The 21,970-nt window shown below is 32.9% G+C and overlaps 1 protein-coding gene and 1 pseudogene across 3 annotated transcripts in view; one reads left to right on the top strand and one right to left on the bottom strand.

The window, feature by feature from the left end:
- Nucleotides 1-3,976, bottom strand: part of LOC109117505 — a 6,531-nt pseudogene extending 2,555 nt beyond the window's left edge.
- Nucleotides 1-21,970, top strand: part of Lin28b (lin-28 homolog B) — a 110,336-nt gene that overhangs the window by 66,655 nt on the left and 21,711 nt on the right. For all 3 annotated transcript variants that reach the window (XM_010607191.2, XM_010607190.2, XM_010607192.2), the window contains 2 exons: nucleotides 4,917-5,101; nucleotides 6,826-6,897. In XM_010607191.2, coding sequence (XP_010605493.1) covers nucleotides 4,917-5,101; nucleotides 6,826-6,897 — 257 coding nt within the window. The remainder of the gene's footprint in view (nucleotides 1-4,916; nucleotides 5,102-6,825; nucleotides 6,898-21,970) is intronic.

Genomic DNA, 21,970 nt, shown 5'->3' with positions numbered 1-21,970 from the left:
ACTCATATGTACTTTTTTTTGTTGTTGTTCTGGAGATTGAACTCAGGACCTTGCATTTGCAATACAGGCAGCAGCAGCACCACTGAGCTAAATCCCCGGCCCTCCTATCCACATTTTATTCTGGGTAAACCATATACAGTGTCGTTTAACATTAAAAATAAAAGCTTTTTTATGTATAGAACCCAGAAAATTTGACTTGGCATGAGGAATTTTGTTCATGTTTTTTCTCAAATGAGAGTTAGACTAATAATCCTCATTTTTCCCCGATATTAAATTTAGAGTTCTTTCAAGTACCTATTGAATGATAGTATTTGCAAGCATTACTTGAGCCTTTTGGGAAATACTAAGATACACATCATATTTCTCAGTCTTCAGTAGAATGTAAGTCCAAAAGAACAAGAAAGATGTGAAGCATATTACGAATATTTGCATTACACAACAGTGCACTATAAAAGCTATAGAGAAGAATTAATTGCACAAAAGAGGAACAAATTTCTAACTTTGAGTAATTGAGGATGATGACAAAAAGGATCATTTGAACTGTGCTTGAAGAAAAATTGTTTTTGAATAAAGTGTTGATAGGAGGAGAGTGTGTTCCATCAAAATAAGCTAGGATACAGAGAAGAGATGATTTTTCTTGGAAATACAAGTCAGCTAGTTTTAATAACAAAGAAATTATGTTTTGGTATAATGGGAAAAGAAATGGAAAGTGTAATTAGGGTCAAAATATAAAGAATCTAATGTACATACAATCTTGAGAGTATGGTAGATTTTTGAGTTGAGTCTAACAGGTGAAAATTTAAAGAGAATATGCAGGTATGGAAGACAGTGATTTAGGAAGAAGACTTCCTGCTGAAACATCAGTGACGAAGCTACTCCAGTTACACTGGTAGAATGTTTTAGACCTGAAGTAGGGTAATGGTAGTCCAATGAAATGGATGGTGTATTGTCAAATATTATGAATCTAAATTGCTTTATATACTAATTTGTGTGGAGGGGGTAAAAAAAAGTATATCATGATAAATACCCAGAATTTAGGGGTGTACAAGAGCTAGATTTTTACTTTAGATTTAGAAAAACAGTTCACTTATAAATAATAACTACCGGTAGTCTTAATAAAGGAAAATAAAATCAAATTAAGTTGGTAGAAGTATACTTGTAAACTAGAAACTAGTAAGGGAAGATGATAGAATTTTTTTTTGGGAAACAAAACACATAAACATTATGAGAGCTATAATTAGTATTGCTTTTCCTTCATTCTCATACTGTCAGTAGTTGAACTATGCTGTACTTTATCTGAATTAAAAGAAATAATCTACTTTTTTGAGTGGAAAGGAAGAAAGAAAGTTAAAGCAAAAGAATTATTTATAATTAGAGAAAAATAAGATGCTTTAGCATTGTTAATACAGCATTAAAAATAACTATTTTTTATGTTCTTTTAAAGAACATAAGCAGTTGTAGCATATTTTCTTCTACATACATTAAACAGAAATATTACTTTCAAGTTGCAGAGTTCAGCATGAAAGATTTCGCAATGTCGGGTAACTTGTGTGAGAAACAGGTTAATTGTTTTTCTGTATCATATTACTTCCATAATAAATAGTCTCCTTTTGATCCAAATAAGCAAAATATTCCAAAATAGGGGATATATTGTAATTCCCAACCTGCTAGATATCCGAAATGGGAATTTGGGTTCTCTAAAATAGAAGAATGAATTCTAGGAATGGAGATTAAGAGTAAGGAATATTTTATTGAAGGAAAGATGATGGCTCCTTTCTGAGAGGACTGGAGGGGACACCAGGAAAAGTGGGTTGCATGAGACACCATTTCTCAGGAGGTTTTTATGGAGCAAAGCCAGGAGGTGAGGCAGGTACAAAAATGGGACAAACTATAGTCAACTAATAGGATCCATTGGAAAATCACAAGGTAGGCATGAGGTGGGACAAAATCATGATTAACCAATAAGACTATAAGTACAGTTGCCCAGGTAATATTGATTAAATGGGGATCAAATGAGAAAACAAATCACATAGTAAGCACATGCTATGAACAAGGAGTTTGTGGAAAGGAAATGGGCTAGGGAGATTCTGGTCCTCACTTAAGGTGATTGATGTCCATTTTGAATATCAATCACTTCTATTTGGCCCTAGGGGAAGTACATGAGTGTACTAGTTTCTTTTCATAATCTTGACTTTCAGTGAATGTGTCTTGATTTTCTTTCCTATTGATTCAACCAAAGGCCCAGTCTAACTGCCTACAAGATAACTAATTAAATTAGCTGTCTACAATTCTTTTGTATTAAATTTTGAAGTAGTTTTGTTTGTTCCATCTAATGATTTAAGTTGTCTATAATTACAGTACTCCCCCTTTATCTTTGAGATATACATTCCAAGATCCTCAGTGAATTTCTGAAACCAAGGACCACATCAGGAAGACACTGTGTACCAAATCCTATGTATATTATATTTTTTTCTTTAAATGCATACATAAATTCAGTCCCACTCAGTCACATTTGAGGCACAATAGTAAAACTAGAAAGAATTCTTTTCACAAGTTCATGCGTAGAAAATTTGTTCTTGTTGTAGATCTTAGCAACCTCAGATAATTTTTTCTTGTTAAATTTGGAATTTTCACCTTTTTACTTAATTACTTCACAGCTTCTCTTTGGCATATCTGAATTGCCAGCATCACTGTTCTTACCATTTGAGGGCATTCTTAAGTAAAATAAGGGTTACCTGAACATAGACACATCATATTCCAAATTGATCTGATAAGTAAGATGGCCTCTAAGCAGGAAGGGAGTGTGTACAGAATGGATACTCAAAATGAAGCTACAATTTATGTCGTGGGCAGGATGGAGATTTTATAATACTACTCAAAATGTTGTACAATTCAAAATTTACACATTGTTTATTTCTTGATTTTCCTATTTAATATTTTCTGTCTACCGTGGGCCTCAGGTAATTCAAACTGTAGGATGTAAAACCGTGAATAAGAAATACAATTGTTTTTACCAGCTCTTTTAGTGTGTTTTCTGTTAGTTTAAAAAATGTGGTAGGCTAGTTTATACAGAAAAGATGTTTATTTAGTTTTCAGTTTGGAGGTTGAAAGTCCGAGACCCACTGGTGGGTGGAGATGGTGGGTTAAGCCCTTGGATTAGCCTCTGGTGAAGGTCCAAGAGCAGATGAAAGCACATGCAAGGGCAAGAGATCACATCACAGAAACAGGAAGCTGATAGACACTGTGTTCCTCAGTCCCTTCCAAGGCACGTGGCTAATTGACCTAAAGAGCTACAACTAGTTCCTACCTCTTAGCAATTCCACGCTATTTCCCAGTACTGCCACCTTGGGGCTGAGCTTCCAACACATAACCCCTTGCGGGGACAGTCTACATCCAAGCCATAGCAGATGCCCATGGGATCTTGGACTTGGTAAGGATGAAGATTTTCTGGAAGTGTTTCCTTAAGTACTCTAGTCATTTGTACTTCAGGATCAATGAAGTCAGGAAATTGCTGGGTTAAACACAGTTAAACAAGAGTTTTATTCTGGTGGCAGTGGGATACGGGAGGACATTTCTGAGACTAATATGCTAATTTAATTGTGCCAAGGAGAAAAATCATGACATTGCACAAACTAACTTGATCATAAAATGCTGTTTTCCCAGAGTCTTTTTCAGATCTGCTGTTACTCAGAATTCATATTGCTTGAAAAAAGCTAGATAGATACATTTATAATCTTGTCTTTAAATTTAAAAAAAATTCATTATGATGGAAAGAGTCAATAAGATAAAGAGAAGGCCAGGGATTTAGCTCAGTGCTTCTGCCACCTGCCTCACAAACTCACGGTCCCGAGCTCAATCCCTATACCAAAAACAAACAAACAAAAAGATAAACAGAAAAGAAATTAAATGATTCGTTCAAAGCTATAGACAAGCTGTTTACTGAAAGAACTGGGCCTGAAATAAGATCTTCTGCCATGGTGTGCTTCCTTCCTTTTCACCCCAAAGTTCAGCAAAATCTTTATAAATTCCATGATATTATATATTAGATCTGTAAAATGTACACAAGGGGGTTTGAAGAAGTAAATAAAACCAATGATTTAATTATTTTTAGCATTTTTAATTAGCACATTGATTTTGATGAACAAAATAGGATTGAAAGAGCCAATAAATATTTGAAATTAAAGTTACAATTTTGCAATTGGGGATTTATTTTTTTAAACAACCATTTCTCAAATTATAAAAATAAATTTACTTTCCCATCATAAAAACTCAAAAATGCAATAAAGTGTACATAGAAAGCTTTTCTACCTTCCCAGAACAGGAATTGAGAAAACTGCTTTGTAATTTAAGTCTGATCCAGAACCTATTTCTTTGGAAGTAGACATGAATCTTTTTGAAACTTCATATAGATGAAATTGTGGTAAACACCTTGTGTTTTAATCTTAATTTCTTTTACCTAGCAGTATTACATGTTTGTCTTCTCACATCAATATATGTAGATCTAAAAAAAACCTTAATGATTTAATAATGTTATATGACTCTATAATTTATAGGATCATTGAGATTAAATGGATATTGTTTTACCAAACCATGCTATGGTGTCTTTTTTTTGAACCTTTGTATGAATTTGTCTGTAATAGAATTGTTGGGTTGGAGAATATGTACATTTAAATTTTAAAAAAATTTTAAAAGTGTTACTAAATTGCCCTTGAAAAATATTACTAATATATTCTCCCTCGGCCATCATTACAATTGAAATATTAAAAATGATACGAGTTTCACTGGACTTAAAGACAGACTATACTTTTTATCAGATAACAAAATACCTTGCTGTGATCATTCTAAAATTATACAGATAACTTATAAAGCATTGATAACTATGATCTCTTTCCTCATCCCTCCCCCACTCTTTATAGAGCAAACTATTCATGGAAGGATTTAGAAGCCTGAAAGAAGGAGAACCAGTGGAATTCACATTTAAAAAATCTTCCAAAGGCCTTGAATCAATACGGGTAACAGGACCTGGTGGGACCCCTTGTTTAGGAAGTGAAAGAAGACCCAAAGGGAAGACGCTACAAAAAAGAAAACCAAAGGGAGATAGGTAATCATTTTATTTGGATCAATCAATCTGTCTGTCTGTCTGTCGTCTGTCCTGGAGATTGAACCTAGGGTGCTTTGCCACTGAGCTAAATCCCCAACCCTTTTTATTTTTTGTTTTGAGACAAGGTCTCATTAATTTACCCAGGTTGGCTTCAAACTTTCAATCCTGCTTTCTCAGTCCCTAAAATATCTGAGATTACAGGTGCATACACCACTGCACCTCCCTAGTTTAGAAATTTATTATATTTGGAAAAGATTTCTGAAAATGTCTTTATATAAATTCCCATTGCATATTATACCAAAATTTAATATAAATGAGCAACACTGTATTAATATGGGTAGTTAGACCATTTTCAGTATTTTGAGTTGAAAAGTAACACTGTTGTGTGAATTCTTACATGTACGTTTCTGATTTCTCTTACATATACATTTTACTGTATTCTGAGAACAAATACTTGCTAGTGAATATATTGGATTTTAAAAAGTCACTTTATATATTTGGTGCCTATTTCCAAAGCGCTGTCCAAAACAAGTAGGGCCAAAATACGACCCCTTCAAAAATAAAACAGCTGGTTGAATGTTGTCATTTACTTAATCTTTTCTAATTATATAACTTAAGAGACAAAGCTCATTGTTTTTCTTTGTGTCCTTTGATTAGAGGTTAAATATATTTTATATGTTCCATTTTCATTTATTTATTGTTGATTTGTATATTTCGGATAGGAACCCTTTGTCTCAAAAAATTAGAAAGTTTTTCAGCTTGTGAAATATTTTAGCTTTAATGATAGTGGTTTTAAAAAAATAGTTCTGAATTTTTATAGTAACAAATTTGTTGTTCTCTGCTTAATGCTTTGTGACTTTGCTATCTGGCTTTTCACATTATGAAGTTAAAAATACACTGTAAGAGGCCAGGGGTATAGCTCAGTGGTAAGAAAGGTACTGATACTTAGCACATGCGAGACCCTGAGTTCAGCTCCAACACATCAAAAAAAAGTTGTTAATTTATCTTTTAAACTATCTCCTCCTATTGTAATGTAATTTTTAAAAGAAAGGATTATAAATGTCTAGCTTTTCTTTTAAAAATGCTAGCTTGCTATTACTACAGCATGTATTGCCTCCTCCTTTTTCCCATTGATTTGAAAAGCAATCCAATAAGAAAATAAATTGTTTCCATCTGTATTTTTAGGAGCTCATTTTGTACAAAAAAATTTGATGTACTTGCCTGTTAAAGGTTTTCTACTTTCAAAGAGAGATGTAATAGTAATAATACATACATTCAAGTAAAGCAACACAAAATAAAGTAAGGCAATCCTTTATATTTAATATTTTTAAATAAAATGTTCATCAATATTATTCTAGAATGTTTTATATGTTTTCTGGTTTGGAATCAGTAGAAGGGAGAATGGAGGATGCTCAAAGTTGAAGTATAAGATAGCAGGACATTCCTTTAAATAGGATTTTGTAAGTTATTGTAAAAACTCTGATTCTGGTGAAAATGAGAAGTTTTGGAAACTTAGGTTAAAAAGTAACATCTAATTCACCACCACTCCTCCTTGAGGTATCATCTTAACAGCTGTGATTATAACCTAATTTGAAGAGGCAACTTTGGAAGCTGAGAAATCACTAAGGAGGCATTTTCAATGCTATGGGAAAAGACATGCTGGTGGTTTGGACTGGGTTGGTAGCTGTAGAAGTGGTGAGCGAAAATTCCAATATGTTTTGAAGGTGCAGACGGCAGGATTTACTGATGGATCAGAAGTGGACTGTGAGAGAAGAAGAGTCCAGGATGACTCCAAGGTTTGTTTGCCCTGGGCAACAGGAAAGATGGAGGGAGTGCTTACCAAGATGGGGAAGACTACAGAAGGAATAATAAATCAAAAGCATGGTTTTGGACAAATTTACTTAGAGATAAATAATGAACATCCAAGTGGAGATATTGATTAGTCAGGTGGATGCATCACATGGAGTTCTAGAGCTGAATATAAAACTTTGGTAGTATTCAGAGAAAAGACGATATCTGTAGCCACAATACTGAATGAGATCACCATCAGAGCAAGTATACATAGCACAAAAGAAATGAGTGAGTCCTGGTGCATTCTAAAATCAAGAGAGGATTTTGTTTAGAAAGTCAAGGAAAGGAGGAATTTCAGGGAGAGGGTATCGAGTACTCAATGGTTCTGATGATAAAATGGTGAAGTAAGATGATCACTGAAACTGAAATAACTCATTAGTGGAGTTTGACAAAAACAGATTTGGTAGACTGGGACAGTGAAAGCCTTATATTGGTTGTATTCAACAGAGAAATTAGAGTAGCAAGTGTAGACCATTTTTGTTTTCCTATAAATGGGAGTGAAAAATGAATCAGTAGCTAAGGAGAACTTATACCATGTTTATGTGTTGACAGGGAGTGGTCTAATAGATTAAGCATGCAGGAGAGGAGGACAGTTGCTGGAGTAAGTGAAAGGGTTGAGCACAACTGGAGGAGCTGATTGTGAATAGATAGTTCTTCAAAACATAAGGCTAGGCCCAAAATGGGAAAGTGGATCTGAAGATGGGATAAGATGAGATGTCACCATTATATCCTTTTTTAAAAAACAAAATTTGAAGTAGTGTCATCCACTGAAAGCAATAGAAAAGAAAATTTAGAGATTTAATAAGAAAAACAAAAATGAACATATTATGGAAAGAGGAAACAAATCTAGGCTATACCAGTGACCCACTTAGGGTTAGTGGGCATGAATTTAAAATATGATCAGTCAGTATGATCGATTATGTATTTTCTTAGCCATTGTTGACTGCATGTTTACAGCTATGAAATAGGGAATAATATGGAATTTTCTATAGTTGAGAATGGCAAGGGAGAGAAGCAGAGACACTGGAGATGAAGAGAGCAATTTTAATGATATTTGATAGGTTATAAATGGGTAAGGAGTGAAGATTCTGAAAAGGTGTTAGGCTCATACTGTGTAAGTTGTGAGTTCCAAGAATTGTTATAACTGGGATACAGAAAGAAACGATCAGGCAAGACAAGGTAGTAGTGGTTAGAGGTGAATAACTGCTCATTATATGTCTAATTGTTTTTCAAGCTATGACACATTTGGTATCTATTTCTAACTTTCTATTAAGTTTGTGATACTCATGATTTTTGTCACTAAGATTGGCAACTCCATTTTTTCACGTGCCACTTTTTACAAGATGATATCAACAAGGCCTACAATTAAAATTCAGATAAGCATGGAGACTCTTAATTAAAAGCTGAAACAGTGAGAAAACAAAATTTGACCATGTGGTACCAAGAAATGGGTCTTTGTCAACTGATACCTGAATAATTACCAAGGTAATGATTTGATCCCTAACTGTTTAAAAGACTTTAAAGATTTTGGTAAGATTTCTGCTCTCTTACATGGAAAATTAACCATATTTGCTTCTGGAAATGGTTTCAGCAATGAGAATAAAATTATGCTTCAAATTCAAATTCACATTTATAAGCATAATGATGTAAAGTAGACTGAAAATCTTATAAAATATTAGGAATTCTCTAATTATTTCTATTTGCCTTTTCCCCCCTTTTTTTATGACTATTTTATTATAAAATCGGGTCTTGTAATAATTTGTTATGCTGTTTTTTTCTAGTACTGTCTGTGATTATTTTTATTATTTTCTTCCTTTTACTTTTTTGTGACATTGTTCAAAAATAAGCAAGTAGAGAAATTGTTTTTAAACTGTGGATTGAACCCAGGTCCTTCACACTAAACTACATCTCCAACCTTTTATTTTATTTTATTTATTTATTTACTTATTTTTTTGGTTTTTTGAGACAGGGTCTCACTATGTAATTGAGACTGACCTGGAACTCACTATGTAGCCCAGGCTGGTCTTGAACTCACAGCGATCCTCCTGCCTCAACCTCCCGAGTGCTGGGATTATAGGCATGCGCTACCATGCCCAGCTTCAACCTTTTAATTTTTTAAAATAAATTTTGAAACAGGGCCTCACTAAATTGCCCAGTTAGGACCCAAAGTGGTGGTTTTCCTGCCTCAGGCTCCAGAGTGCTGGAATTATAGGCATGAGCTACAATGTCTGGCAATTATAAATATTTTTATAGAATGATTTTAAAGTATGTTATAGATGTCATAGCACTTTACCACCTTAATCCTTATCAAAATAAGTGTAATAGCTTTTCCAATAGCATCTATATTCAGATCGTATTAAAAATTTCCCAGTTGTCTAATACTTCTCTTTTGTGACTATTTTTTTCAAACCAGCATCTGGTTAAAGAATATGCCTTTCAATTAATTTTATGTCTTAAAGCTCTTATAATCTGGAACAGTACCTCCCTGCAGAGCTTATCCTTTTGGGAAATAATTCCATAGCATAACTTGTAGAAGAAAGTAGGCAGTCTTGAAGAATATACCATAAACTGAATTAATTCCAGTGTTTTTAAACTTGTTTCTGTTATTGTGCATTGCATATAAATTAAGTACCATGGTAAAATTTTTTGAACTTGAATTTAACAAAGTTCTTTCTATCTTTAAATTTTTAGAGGATATAAAGGTTAAAAGAACAAGTTAGGGCTGGGGATTTAGCTCAGTGGCACCGTGCCTGCCTTGTAAGGATAAAGTCCTGAGTTCGATACCCAGTACTAAAAAAAAAAAAAAGAAAAAGTTAAAAAAAATCAGGATGAATCCAGATCATAAAAGTTTGTCTAATATTTCCACATAATTAGATGAAGGTTATTCATTATTATCAAGAATATCATAGAAGTGATACTATCTCATTGTGTCCTATCAGTTGGCATACAATTTTGATTTTTTTCATTACTGATTATATTGTCTTTGACCATGTAGTTGAGATGGTATCAACCAGGCCTCTCAACTATAAAGTTGGCTTTAAAATAAAAATCTTCAAATTAGTAAGAATTTTGTAGGGTAATGCTTTAATGCTGTGTAAATACCCGATCTCTCATCACACTTAATTTTTTTTCATTTTATGAAAAGCAGATTTTCATAACCAAATAATAAGAAAATTTATGCTGTGTACCATTATCTTCAAATTACTCAGTACAAGACATAAACCAAAAAAGAAACAAACAGATAAAAACACAAATTTTCTTGTCAGTAAAGTAGGATAAACTTTTAGTATAAATGAAACAAATTAGCATATATTACAATATTTTTTAAACCACAATATATGTAATTTGGAGGACTATTGAATTCCTGGCTTCCTACTTAATTTCTCTTGTGTGTGTGTGTGTGTGTGTGTGTGTGTGTGTGTGTGTGTGTGTGTGTGTGGTTTCTCACATACCCATCTATTGAGCTTGTATGCCTGAGTTACTTCATTTAACATTATATTTAAGTTGTATCCATTTATCCTTGAATGCTTCAAGTTTATTTTTTAATGGCAATGCACGTTTTTCTTTATCCTTTCATCTGTTGATGGCATACATGCTGTTTCCACGATCTTGCTATTATAAATTATGCTGCTATCATCATTGGTTTGGATGTATCCATGTAATGTGATTTTAACTCCTTTCAGGGAGATACCTAGGAGGAGGATATCTGGGTCAAATGGAAATTTCTATTTTTGCTTTTTTGAGGAGTCTCCACACTGATTTCCAGAGTGATTGTACTACTTTATGTTCTCACCAACAGTGTAATAGAGTTCCTTTTTCCCCACATTGTCGCCAGCATTTGTTATTAGATTATATTTTTTGGTTGGTCGATTTGTTTATTGGTGTTTGTTTCTTTTGGTACCAGAGATTGAACTCAGGTCTTTGTGCTTGCAAGGCAGATGGCGGAACCAGTGAGATATATCTCCGGCAATTTTTTTTTGCTTTTTTGAGGCAGGGTCTCCCTTTGTAGTTCATGCTAGCTCTGAATTTACTCTGTAGCCCAGGCTGGTCTCGAACTCACAGTGATCCTCCTGCCTCAGCCTCCCAAGTGCTGGGGTTACAGGCATGGACCACCACACCTGGCTTGTTATTAGATTTTTTGATGATGGCTATTCTCTATGGGGTAAGATGGTATCTCAATATAGTTTTAATTTGCATTTCTCTAAGGGCCAGTGATGATGAACATTTTTCATATATTTATTTTGTGCTTCTGAGGAGTGTCTAATTATTTCAATTACTCATTTTTTTAAAAAATTTCAGTGTTTTATATTAGGGGTCTTTTTTTTTTAGTTCTTTATATATCCTTAGTGTTTTTTCTCTCTGAAATAGCTGGCAAAATGTTTTTCCCATTCTGTAAGTTGTCTCTTCACTCTGTTAGCTGTTTCCTTTGTTATGTAGAAGCCTTTTAATTTTATGTGATCCCATTTGTTGATTCTCAGTATTTTTTATTGTGCCATTGGGTTCTGTTCAGAAAGTCCTTGCCTATCCCTATTGACTTTTTCAACTTAGCTTGTGTCCTTTTAACAACTTCTTACAGGTTTTTGAATATTTACGTACTAGGATAAGGTACTTTCATACTCACATCCTATGGAATGTAATAATACAGCTATACCTTGCTAGTGGACTACTTAGAAAGCTATTGAATTTGGTACTTGATTCAGTCTGATGAGAAAATTTTGTTCTAGTGATTGTCATTTTTTTAGTACTTAAAGCACAAGCTAAAACTTGTCAGTATTGATGGCCTTGTGACTAATTCCCAGTCAAACTAATTCGGTAGTTGTCATATTTGGTACTTGTCATAACTCCTGGAACCAATTACAATGAGTACTGAGGTGCCACTGTAATAATTGATTTGGTTTGGTGAAGTACTAGTAAGCTAGAGTTCCAGTTAGTTTCTATTCTATTTTTGTGTATTTTGTTTGCTTGGAATGTTGTTTTAGTTTTATTTTAAAAATTGTGAGGACTAGGGATTTAGCTCAGTGGCACCGTACCTGTGTTGCAAACACAAGGTCCTGAGTTTGATCACTGGTACCATAAAAAAGAATGATTAAATGACCTTTTTTCTTTTGAAGTAGTTTTATGAATTTTGACAATGTATGCATTTCTCTAGTCACCACCATTATCCATTTTCAGAACAGTCTGTCACTCGCGATAGAAGAAAAACCCTCTTATTATCTTTTATTGTTTCTCTTCTCCCAATCTATAACTTCTGGTAACCACTCACTTGTTCTTTCTCATAATTTTCTCTTTTTGTGAATGGCATATATATGGTATTATACAGTGTGTAATCTTTTTAAACAGGAGTTTTCATTAGCATAATGCATTTAAAATTCATCCATAATTTTGAATATTTCAATAGAGTTTTTTTTTAATAACTGAGTAGTATTTCCTTTGGGTATTTTCCATTTGTGGCAGTTATGAACAGAACACCTACAAAGATTTGTATACAAATTTGTATACAACATTTGTTTCTGTATTTGGAGTGAACTTGCTGGATAATAATATCATCATTGTGGGTATATATAACTTTGTAAGAAACTGTCAAATTGTGTTCCATAATGATTGCAGTATTTTTCATACCAACCAGCAGTATGTAAGAATTCCACTAGCTATGCATCTTTGTGAGACAGCATTTGGTAGTTACTGTTTTTAAAAATTTTTAACTATTATAATGGGTATATAATGATCTCATGGTTTTAATTTTCATTCCCCTAATAACTGTTGATACTGAGTAATCTTCTCATATATTTATGATCCTAGGTGAAATGTTAAGTTTATGCTTTTGCCACTTTTTACTGTGTTGTTTTTTTAATTTTTACACTTTGAGAGTTCTTTATATATATTGTGGATATAAGACTTTTGCTAGATGTATGCTCTTATTTATAATTTTCTTGTGGCTTGTCTTTCAAATTTCTTAAATATGGATAGATAGAGCAGTTATTTAATTTTGATGAAGACAATTTCTGCCTTTTATTATCGACATACTTAAGAATTATTTGCTTAACCCCAGGTTACAAAGATTTTCTTCCATGTTTTTTCCAGTAGTTTTATAGTTTTACATTTATATCACTGATCCATTTAGTTTGTTCTAACATCATTTATTGAAAAGAATAGTCTTTGTTTAACAGGCTTTTTAGATTAGAAAGCTTAATTTCTGTCATGTCAGATTAAAAATGGAAACTAAAATTTTTATTACATGGAATTGTCACTTGAATTTACTTGGTCAATTCTAATATATATAAGGCAGAAGTATATTTTGTAAAGAATTATATCTTTGTGGAAAAATATATAATAATTTTGAAGATTGTACCTTAATTGTACTCACTTTTTAAAAGAAAGTGGGATTGCTTTTTAGCTGTATTAAAATTCTGTTGAATTTAATATCCATATACTAGTTACCAGTTAAACAGTAAACATTGTATTTTATTTTAAATCTTCTACATTTGAAAGTTTCCTTAAAATTTCAAATGCAACATTTCAGATTCATCCTGTTTAGTTTTTCTTATGTTCATTTTCAAAAGAGGAAGATTTAATGGCCATATTGAGTTTTCTTTTTAATAAAATGAAGATTATTAAAGCTTAGAAAACCTTACGATTTTTTTTTTTCTAAAAGAATTATCTTTTACCCTGTGTCTTTTTCTCTTTAAAAACTACAATGTACTCTGCTGAAAGAGGGAGGAACTTCTAACAGTGAAGTTAGAGCTGGAGGCATTTCATTTGCCTCTGTTAATTTTTAGGATTTATATAAAATAACCATGTTAGCTTATAATATGGAATTAAATATTTGATGTAATAAAATATTAATTTGTAATAGCAAATATTTAAAAGAGTAAAAGGATTTGGAGTAAAAACTCGCCTGCAAATCTATACAGATTAAATGATTTTATCTTTAATAGTGAATAAAATATATGCAACATTTAAGAACATTTGAACTACATGAATATGTGGTACATATTGGGTATACACGTGTAATTTTGGGCATTTTGTTTTGTTCATAGTTTATCTTTTTACCTCCTTTCTAATTATACTCCTTAACCTTCCACATCTTATGACCCAACCACACACTCCAAGAAGTGTCATTCACAATAGTATAAGTTCTTTTTTCAAGTGTTGACTTGAGTTTTTACAACTAACTTAGAAAAGAGTACCAGTATTCTACTGTTTCCATTTGTTGAAATATTTCATTTATATAACTTCATTAACATAAGAGTAAGGCAAAGTGGTAATACGTTTTGTTTAGAAGACCTTTCGTATTACTATTGTTGTGGAAGTGTAGGGAGTATATTTCATTTGATCATATTAGGCTTGTTAATTTATCATTTTAAAGATGCTTTTTTATTCGTAAAAGTTTATTATGAAACTTGACACTTCTTTGTAGTACAGTATTAAAATGTGCATTATGACATGCATACCATTTATGATCAAAGAAACCAAGATAAAAATAAACAAAGTAATAATAGGATGTCTGATTTAGTCTCAGCTCGGAAGAATTCTCTCCTTTTTAAAAGAAGTAGAGATGTGTAACAAAGTTATTTTTGCAAGGTCATGATTTTGTGGGTTCTATTTCTTTAACTTTGCAAGATTTTAGAGGAGTTTTTGTTTTGGGGAGTTTAAGAAATTCTAGACTTATTGAGGGGTTATATATTTTGCTTATCAAAACATAAAATATTTTCTTATTATTCTCATTCACCTTTAGTGAGCTCAAAATTAACTAATGCTAATCCTGTCGCTCATCCCCACCTCTTCAGCAGTCTAACCTTTTCCACTCATTATCTCAGTGATGTAATTTGAACTATTCCAGTGACTTACACTTGGCAAATGTAGTGATATATTTTTATAAATTTCCATAATATTCCTGAAAATAATAAACCTGTACTTAGTTTTTTTTTAATGCTGTTTAATTAAGGAATATCTGTTCTGCTTTAAAAGTTTTTTCATGTTTATTATTATAGATCCTAGAATTTGTTACTTTGGAAGTTCTTTTATATTCTTTCATTATATCTTAGAACCTGTTTTCAAAATTAAAATGTTCTTTAGTTGCTGGAAATGTTTGAAAACTAAATCAACAAATTCCAATATATAACTGTTTCACCCTGATACTTGTGTGATTAGATTTAGGAATTTGCTGTTTAGTGAGTTCCTATTGTGGCAAAGAAATCTTTCAGGCATGAATTGATAGTCCAGATCCTTTGAGGTCTGTCTGTTCTGACCTGTGACCCCTATTCTTACAAGGTCAACATCTGAGGGCAGGAGATTAAGGCAGTTTAAAGGCTGGAGTGGTAAATGGAATGGAAAAATTAGCCAGCACATTTTGGGTGCAAAACATCAAAGTCATCAAATAGTTTGCTTACTTTAAACCTGGCTTATTGGTATAACAAGCTAATTTTACTGTTTGTTGGAATTAGAATAATTTAATAACGGTAATTCACTTCAAGATACTATTTATATAACAATAAATTTTAACTCTGCAATACAAATTAAATTCATATGTCTTATCCTCAAAATAACATGAAATGCAAAAATACTTTGTCACAGTATGAATATATTTCAGTCTTTTGTCTAGTTTGGGTAATTAATTTAAATTTAAATCAGAAAACCTTAGCTTTTACTATGAAATATTTAAATTTATCAGTAATGTTGAATAAATATGTATGTGTTAGTTTTGGCTCATAATTTATATTGACTGAGTGTTTAGCTGTAATATACTGTTGACATTTAAGAAAATAAATTTTAAAAGGTAGAAGTAGAAAACAGAAGAAGCTAAATTCATCAGATCAAGACAGTTTGTCCTTTTTTCTCCAGAGACTTTGTTCCTTTACATTTTTCATCTTCTTAAAATGTTCCTTTATGTCTTTTAATTATATGCTTTTCAGTGTAATTCCAAAGTACACGCTAGTAGCTATTCCTTCTCAGTTCCTATGTGTTGGGGCCTGTTAAGAAATTTTCTACAACCCTTTATTTTTCTTTTGTTTGTGTCCTGAACAGCTGTGAATTTGCATCTTCTGCTTCCTACTAATGACTAGCAAGGGCTGAAGCTGAATAACTGAACTGTTGCATCCACGTTTTCATTCATCTTTGTAGTGACTAAGGAAATTAGTAAAATCAATAGAATGCCCAATTCTCCTAATTTTTCTGCATTTTTAATTCTATTCCAATTTTTTCTTATTATAGACCTAATTTTAGGGTGTTTTTCCACATCCTTTCTTCTTGTGATTATTTGGCCAGAGATCTCTTAATGAGGCAATTATAGTTGTTTCCTTCATTCACATTATCTTAGCAGATGCTCTCCCTGCTGTGACCTCTGTTCAGACTGTGCAGACAATGTGCTGCTCTCATCACCCTCTGCCAGACATTGTGTGGCACTAAGCTTCATTTTGGCACTGCATAAGTCTCTTAAGATGCCTGATGGGAATGGTCAGAAGCCAAGTGGCAAATAATCAGAATTTTAGGTTGATTTTCCAATTGCTGTTTTATTCTAGTAAACAGTAAAATAATACCTCGAGGGGGGAGGTCTACAAGAACTCTGATAATATTGCAAACATAAATTATGAATTTAAGAAGTGACATTAGCAAGTTTAAACTATAGGCCTCAGTGAAAATGAGATCAAACATTTACTACAATGGTATTGTGAGAATTGGGTAATATTTTAAAACTTCAGGATCATTTGAAAAGAGAAATCAATTTAGTCTCTAATATTAAGTATGTATGTTTTTAAGTGAACATTATGACATTATTAATTATAAATTTAAAATTTTGTTTGTCGGAAACATAAATTCTCATGTTGCTCACAAAGTTGTTAGCAGCCTTTAGTCTCCACTAAGGAGGGACAAATTAAATTCTTCTGATAAAAATGAAGAGACTGAAAAGTTTTTTCACATTTATTCTGAAATTTTAATTTTTGAAGTTTGGTTAAGATAAATAGATTTTAATTTGTGTTGATTTGTAGGATTGCTATATTTATATATTAATTTATGTAAATTATCTTAATAATATATATTAGATATATAATTTATCAAATTTATCTATAATAAACAGTAATTAAATGAGGCAGGTTACCTCTATATAGAATAAGATTTATAATGAAGAAATTTCCATATAAAGTAATATTTTCTAATATATACATATGCACACAACATAGGACTTTTAAAAAATGTAGGTACTTGGAATGTAAGTAGGGAACAAATGTTATGGGTTTTGTTTTTTTGTTGTTTTTTTTTTTTTGCTGTCCCAGGGAACAAATATTAAATTTTTAAAATCTTAAAAGGGAAAATGTTCTTGTGATTATCTCTTCTTAAAGATAGTCTAGAATAAATCAAGGAAGAATTCAAGATTTTTGGCTTCTAAAATGCTTCTAGTTTTACCTGTTCATAATTATTTTAAACTGTGGTTAATAAGAAATGAATTAAAATGATTACCTCACTTTGGGAGGGCAGAGCTGCTTGATTTGTTGATTGGGCTATAAGAAATTCACAGACTCTAGAAATTAAAAAAATATATTAATACCAATCTATCAAAATATATTTTTTCATTACATAAAAATATGAGATCAAATTGTATGTACCTTGTTACCTGGTCTCCTTTTCAGTTGGAAACCTGAATACAAATTTAAGATTCGAAGAATTTATATTAAGTACAGCTGAATTCCATAGCTCTTCTTGATATTGGATGAAGTATGGTATGCTCATCTTCCAGAGACTCATTTGCCTTATTTTAAATCTGAACCAAGGACCCCATATACCTAGCTGCCTCCTCACTAGCTATTCTATGCTGCCACAAATAAAAGTCTCCATGGATAGCAATTTTAAAAAAATACAGAATCAGTGTATGGAACTACTATTAACCCAGTTTCTACTTTTTCTACTTGGCTGATTCCAAACTCTATTCTTTGATTTCAGTATTTGATCTTAGCCCCCTCAGTTCTGTTAGGCCATTTAAGAGTTCCTTTTTAGGTTAATCAATGTTATCATGGTGGTGCTACCAATGCAGTAAGATAAGGAAAAGATAAAAGATATGAGGATTGAAAAAAAAGAAATCATATGCTTTGTTACCCAAGGATAAGAAAGCCAAATTTTAAATAAAGAGCAAAATAAAAGATAGATAATAGGAAGCAGGGAGGTAGATCTCTCTCAAATGGGAAGAAATCAAAAGAAGGAGGGAGGGGAGCGAAAGTGGATGAGAAAGGAATTAAGATGTGTTGCATATATGTAACAACTCCACAGAGAAATGTAAAACATTATGTACTGCAAATATGTAGTAATGACAAAAGTTAATGTGGTTTTATATCTGAACTTATCCACAAATAAAATATTAGAATAATTGGAATAAACAAACGCATGTAACAAGATTGCTGGGTATAATAAGTTCGACACAGAAATAGAGCCAAGAATAACTTAGTATCGGGAATGTAGGAATTGTCTTATATCCCCCCCTCAGGAATTCATAATTAGAAACTATTATTTCAGAAGAGTTTATTTGAGGGTTGGGAGGTACATAGATTTTTGTTAAGTTTTCCAAAATGATATTTTTATAGTGAGTAATTATAGTTAATATGAAACAATTTTAAATGTTTTAAAAATAATTTTCTATTTCTATGTCATTAGGATAATAAGTGGTCTCAAATTCTGTTACGTATTTTTCTTGTCAGAAATATCACTAAAATTCTGAGAAATGTTGCTTATTTTTTTATTAGGATATTCATAACTATAAAATATGACTGTTTTACAAATGATGTTTTAAACATATACAGGGTTCATTTAGACTCAGTAAATCTAAAAGAAAACATATAGTTTAGTGATGACTAGTTTTAACTGAACTGCTAAAGACTGTTGTATGTTCACTTTATTTCGTCCTCTCAAGGAATTTTTTAAAGTTTCAAAGAAGCATGTACAATAGAAAGACCTATAGCCTGAGTTCTTCTGCTGTGTGACTTGTTACAAAAAAGGACGCAGTCTCTGCCTTATTCATTGTTGTGCCTAAGCACAGAGTTTATTATATATAATAAGGACTCAGTAAACATTTATGGAATAAAGTTGCTATGACCTTTGGCACTTAATTTGTTGTGCCTCAGTTTTATGATTTGTGAATTCCTTCATTCGTTTTGCCAACTTTTGTTGAGTACCTGGAATGTGATCTGGGCACTGTTCTCGGCACTGAGAATGGGATGTAGACAGGTCTCACTATCCCAGAGAAAACATTTTTTTTTTCTCATCAAGTTTATTGGTATTTTTTAGGTATACAGTACAGTTACATTCATCATCTTGTACCATTACATGATGTATCTTGGTTCTTATTTTTTCTCCATTTCCAGCCTTCTCTTTGCCCCCTCCACCCTTCCCTATTTACAGACTTTGTTTCCATTTTTCCTTTTCTCACATTTTATCTTTTCCCTTCTTTCCTTTTCCCTACTCTTCCCACATCCCCTACTCCTTTAGCCCTTTTCTTCCTGTATCACATTATCATTTATACAATTTGAACCTTATTTACACTTTTAGTTTTTCACACCACAGAAACTATTTGGTATTTACGCATGTGTGTCCTATTTATTTCAGTTAAGAGTATGGCCTCAATATGCATCATTTAGCTATAAATGTCTTTAGTTTCTCATTCGTTATGCCTGAGTAGTACTCCATTTTGTAGAAAAACTACATCTTTATCCAGTCTGCATTTGATGAGCAATTTGTCTGTTTCCAAGTTTTAGCTATTACTAACTGTGCTGCTATAAACATAGGTGCACATATATCACAGTGAATGATTCTTTTAATTCTTTTGGAAAGATACCCAGCAGAGGGATAAGGTGGGTCAAATGGAACCTCTATTCCTAGTTTTTTGAGGTATCTCCATATTGATTTCCACAGTGGTTGCACCAGTCTGCACGCCTATCAACAATGGAGAAGGTTCCTTTCTCCCCACAACCCCGCCAACATTTGTTATTGGTTGATTTCTTGATAGCAGCCATTCTTTGTGGGGTGAGGTGGAATCTCAGTGTTGTTTTCATCTGCATCTCTTGAATGACCAGTGATGTTGAACATTTTTTCATATATGAGAAAACATTTTTTAGAGTGTAAGTAAATATGAGATATACAAATAAATGTATAATATAATGTCAGTTGGTGGTAACTGCTGTGAAGAAAATAATAACATGGTAAGGGTACCAAAACTCTTTTAGGTTGAATAATCAGAAAAATGCCTGAGGAAGTAACATCTGAACAGAGATCTAAGAGAAGTGAGGAAACAGCTTTGTAAAGATCTGGGGTGAGTGATTTCTGTATAAAAGGAATAAAAACCTCAGCAGAGATTCTGAGGCAGCAATGAATTGAGTGTGTTTGAGGAGCTGCAGACCCGGTATTATGACTAAGGGGGAATGACTGATTGAAGAGGTCCAAGATTAGGACTGAAAATTGGCAGGAGCCTGATTATATAGGGTCCTGTAGACCAGTGTTGTTTGAAATTTTCTTGGTGAGATGGGTAACCATTGAAGGATTTTGGGGAAAGGAAGTGTCATGTTTTGTTTTGCAGTGGTCAGTCTGGCTGCTGTGTAGAAAATACACTGCTAGTTAGGCAAGAATAAAAATAGACTTTGGCGGGGGGGTACAGGGATTGAACTCCGGACCTTGTGCTTGCGGCAAGGCAGGCGGCGCAACCACTGAGCTAAATCTCCGGTCCAAAAATAGACTTTAATAAAGAACAAAATAAAACATAATAGGAAGTAGGGAGATAGATCTTTCTCAAAGGGAAGAGAGATCAAAAGAGAGGGGTTTAAAAAGGAATTAAGTTGTGCTATTTACATGTACCAACTGCACACAAGTAATATAAACATTATGTGCTGCAAACATACAAAAAAAGAGATGGGGAGGGAGAAAAAGGGAATGAAAAAAGGAATTAAGATGTCTTATGTGCATGTACCAGCTCCTCACAAGGAGTGTAAACATTATGTACCACGTATGTATACTAATAAATAAATATATATTTTTTTAAATAAAAAAGAATCAAGGTAGGGCCGGGGATTTAGCTCAGTGGTTTCGCTGCCTCACAAGGAGTTCGATCCCCCGCACAAAAAAAAGAGAGTCAAGGTAGAGTGACCAATGTGGAGGCTGGAGAGAATAATGACTTGGACCCTGAGTGTGGAAAGTAATCGTCAAATCCTGGATATGTTTTACAAGAGCTAACAGGAATTGATAATAGATTGGATATGGAGTATGACGGGAAGAGAGAATTTAGGATGACTTAAAATTTCTAATGTGAGCCATAATGAAGGGTAACGGATGGTGCAGTTTATTGGGATAAGGATGGGAGCAAGCAGATTTGAAAATCAAGAGTACTCTTGGATGTGATAAGAGCTGCCTGTAGAGCAAGGATGTCAGATAAGCATTTGGGTGATTTGTTCTGAAGCTCAAGGTAGAAAGAGGTGCTGGAGATAGCAGTTTGGAGCCCAGCAATATACTGGATACTTAAGGCCTCATGAGGATGAATGAGCATGAGAATCAAGGACTAAAAAAATATTTAGAAGTCAAGATTAGAAGTTGTAGCACTGAGTACACTGAGAGAAGGGAAACCAGGGCAATGGTTGCAAATCCGGTGGAGAGCTGTCTCAAAGGGAAAGTGATCTCCCACTGCTGAGAAGGTAAGGTGAGACTTGGACATTTAGTTTGGCAGGATGGAAGTCTCCAATAACTTAGCAAGACCAGTGTTCTTAGTGCTTGTGAGAGGGTTAGAGTAAATGACTACTCCTTTATATCAAAAGAAAAATCACTTTAATATTCTTTTTTACATAAATGCCAGATTCTTAATTTGGGGAAAAAGGAGATAATGAAATTAAAATATTGAATATTTAAGAGATCACTGGTTAAGACTTGCCAAGATTCTCACCACCAAAACAGTTTCCATCTCTCTGATGTTTGGTGCTAATTTATATATATATATTAAAATCAAGTGAATTTTTTCATAAACAAGAGTATAAACATTGTTTGACCCCTTTTCTT

This window comes from Fukomys damarensis, unplaced genomic scaffold, assembly GCF_012274545.1.
Source record: "Fukomys damarensis isolate Sample0158 unplaced genomic scaffold, DMR_v1.0_HiC HiC_scaffold_14, whole genome shotgun sequence".
Lineage (NCBI taxonomy): Eukaryota > Metazoa > Chordata > Mammalia > Rodentia > Bathyergidae > Fukomys > Fukomys damarensis.
Note: the sequence above shows the minus strand (reverse complement) of the source record. Positions and strands in the feature narration are given on the sequence as shown.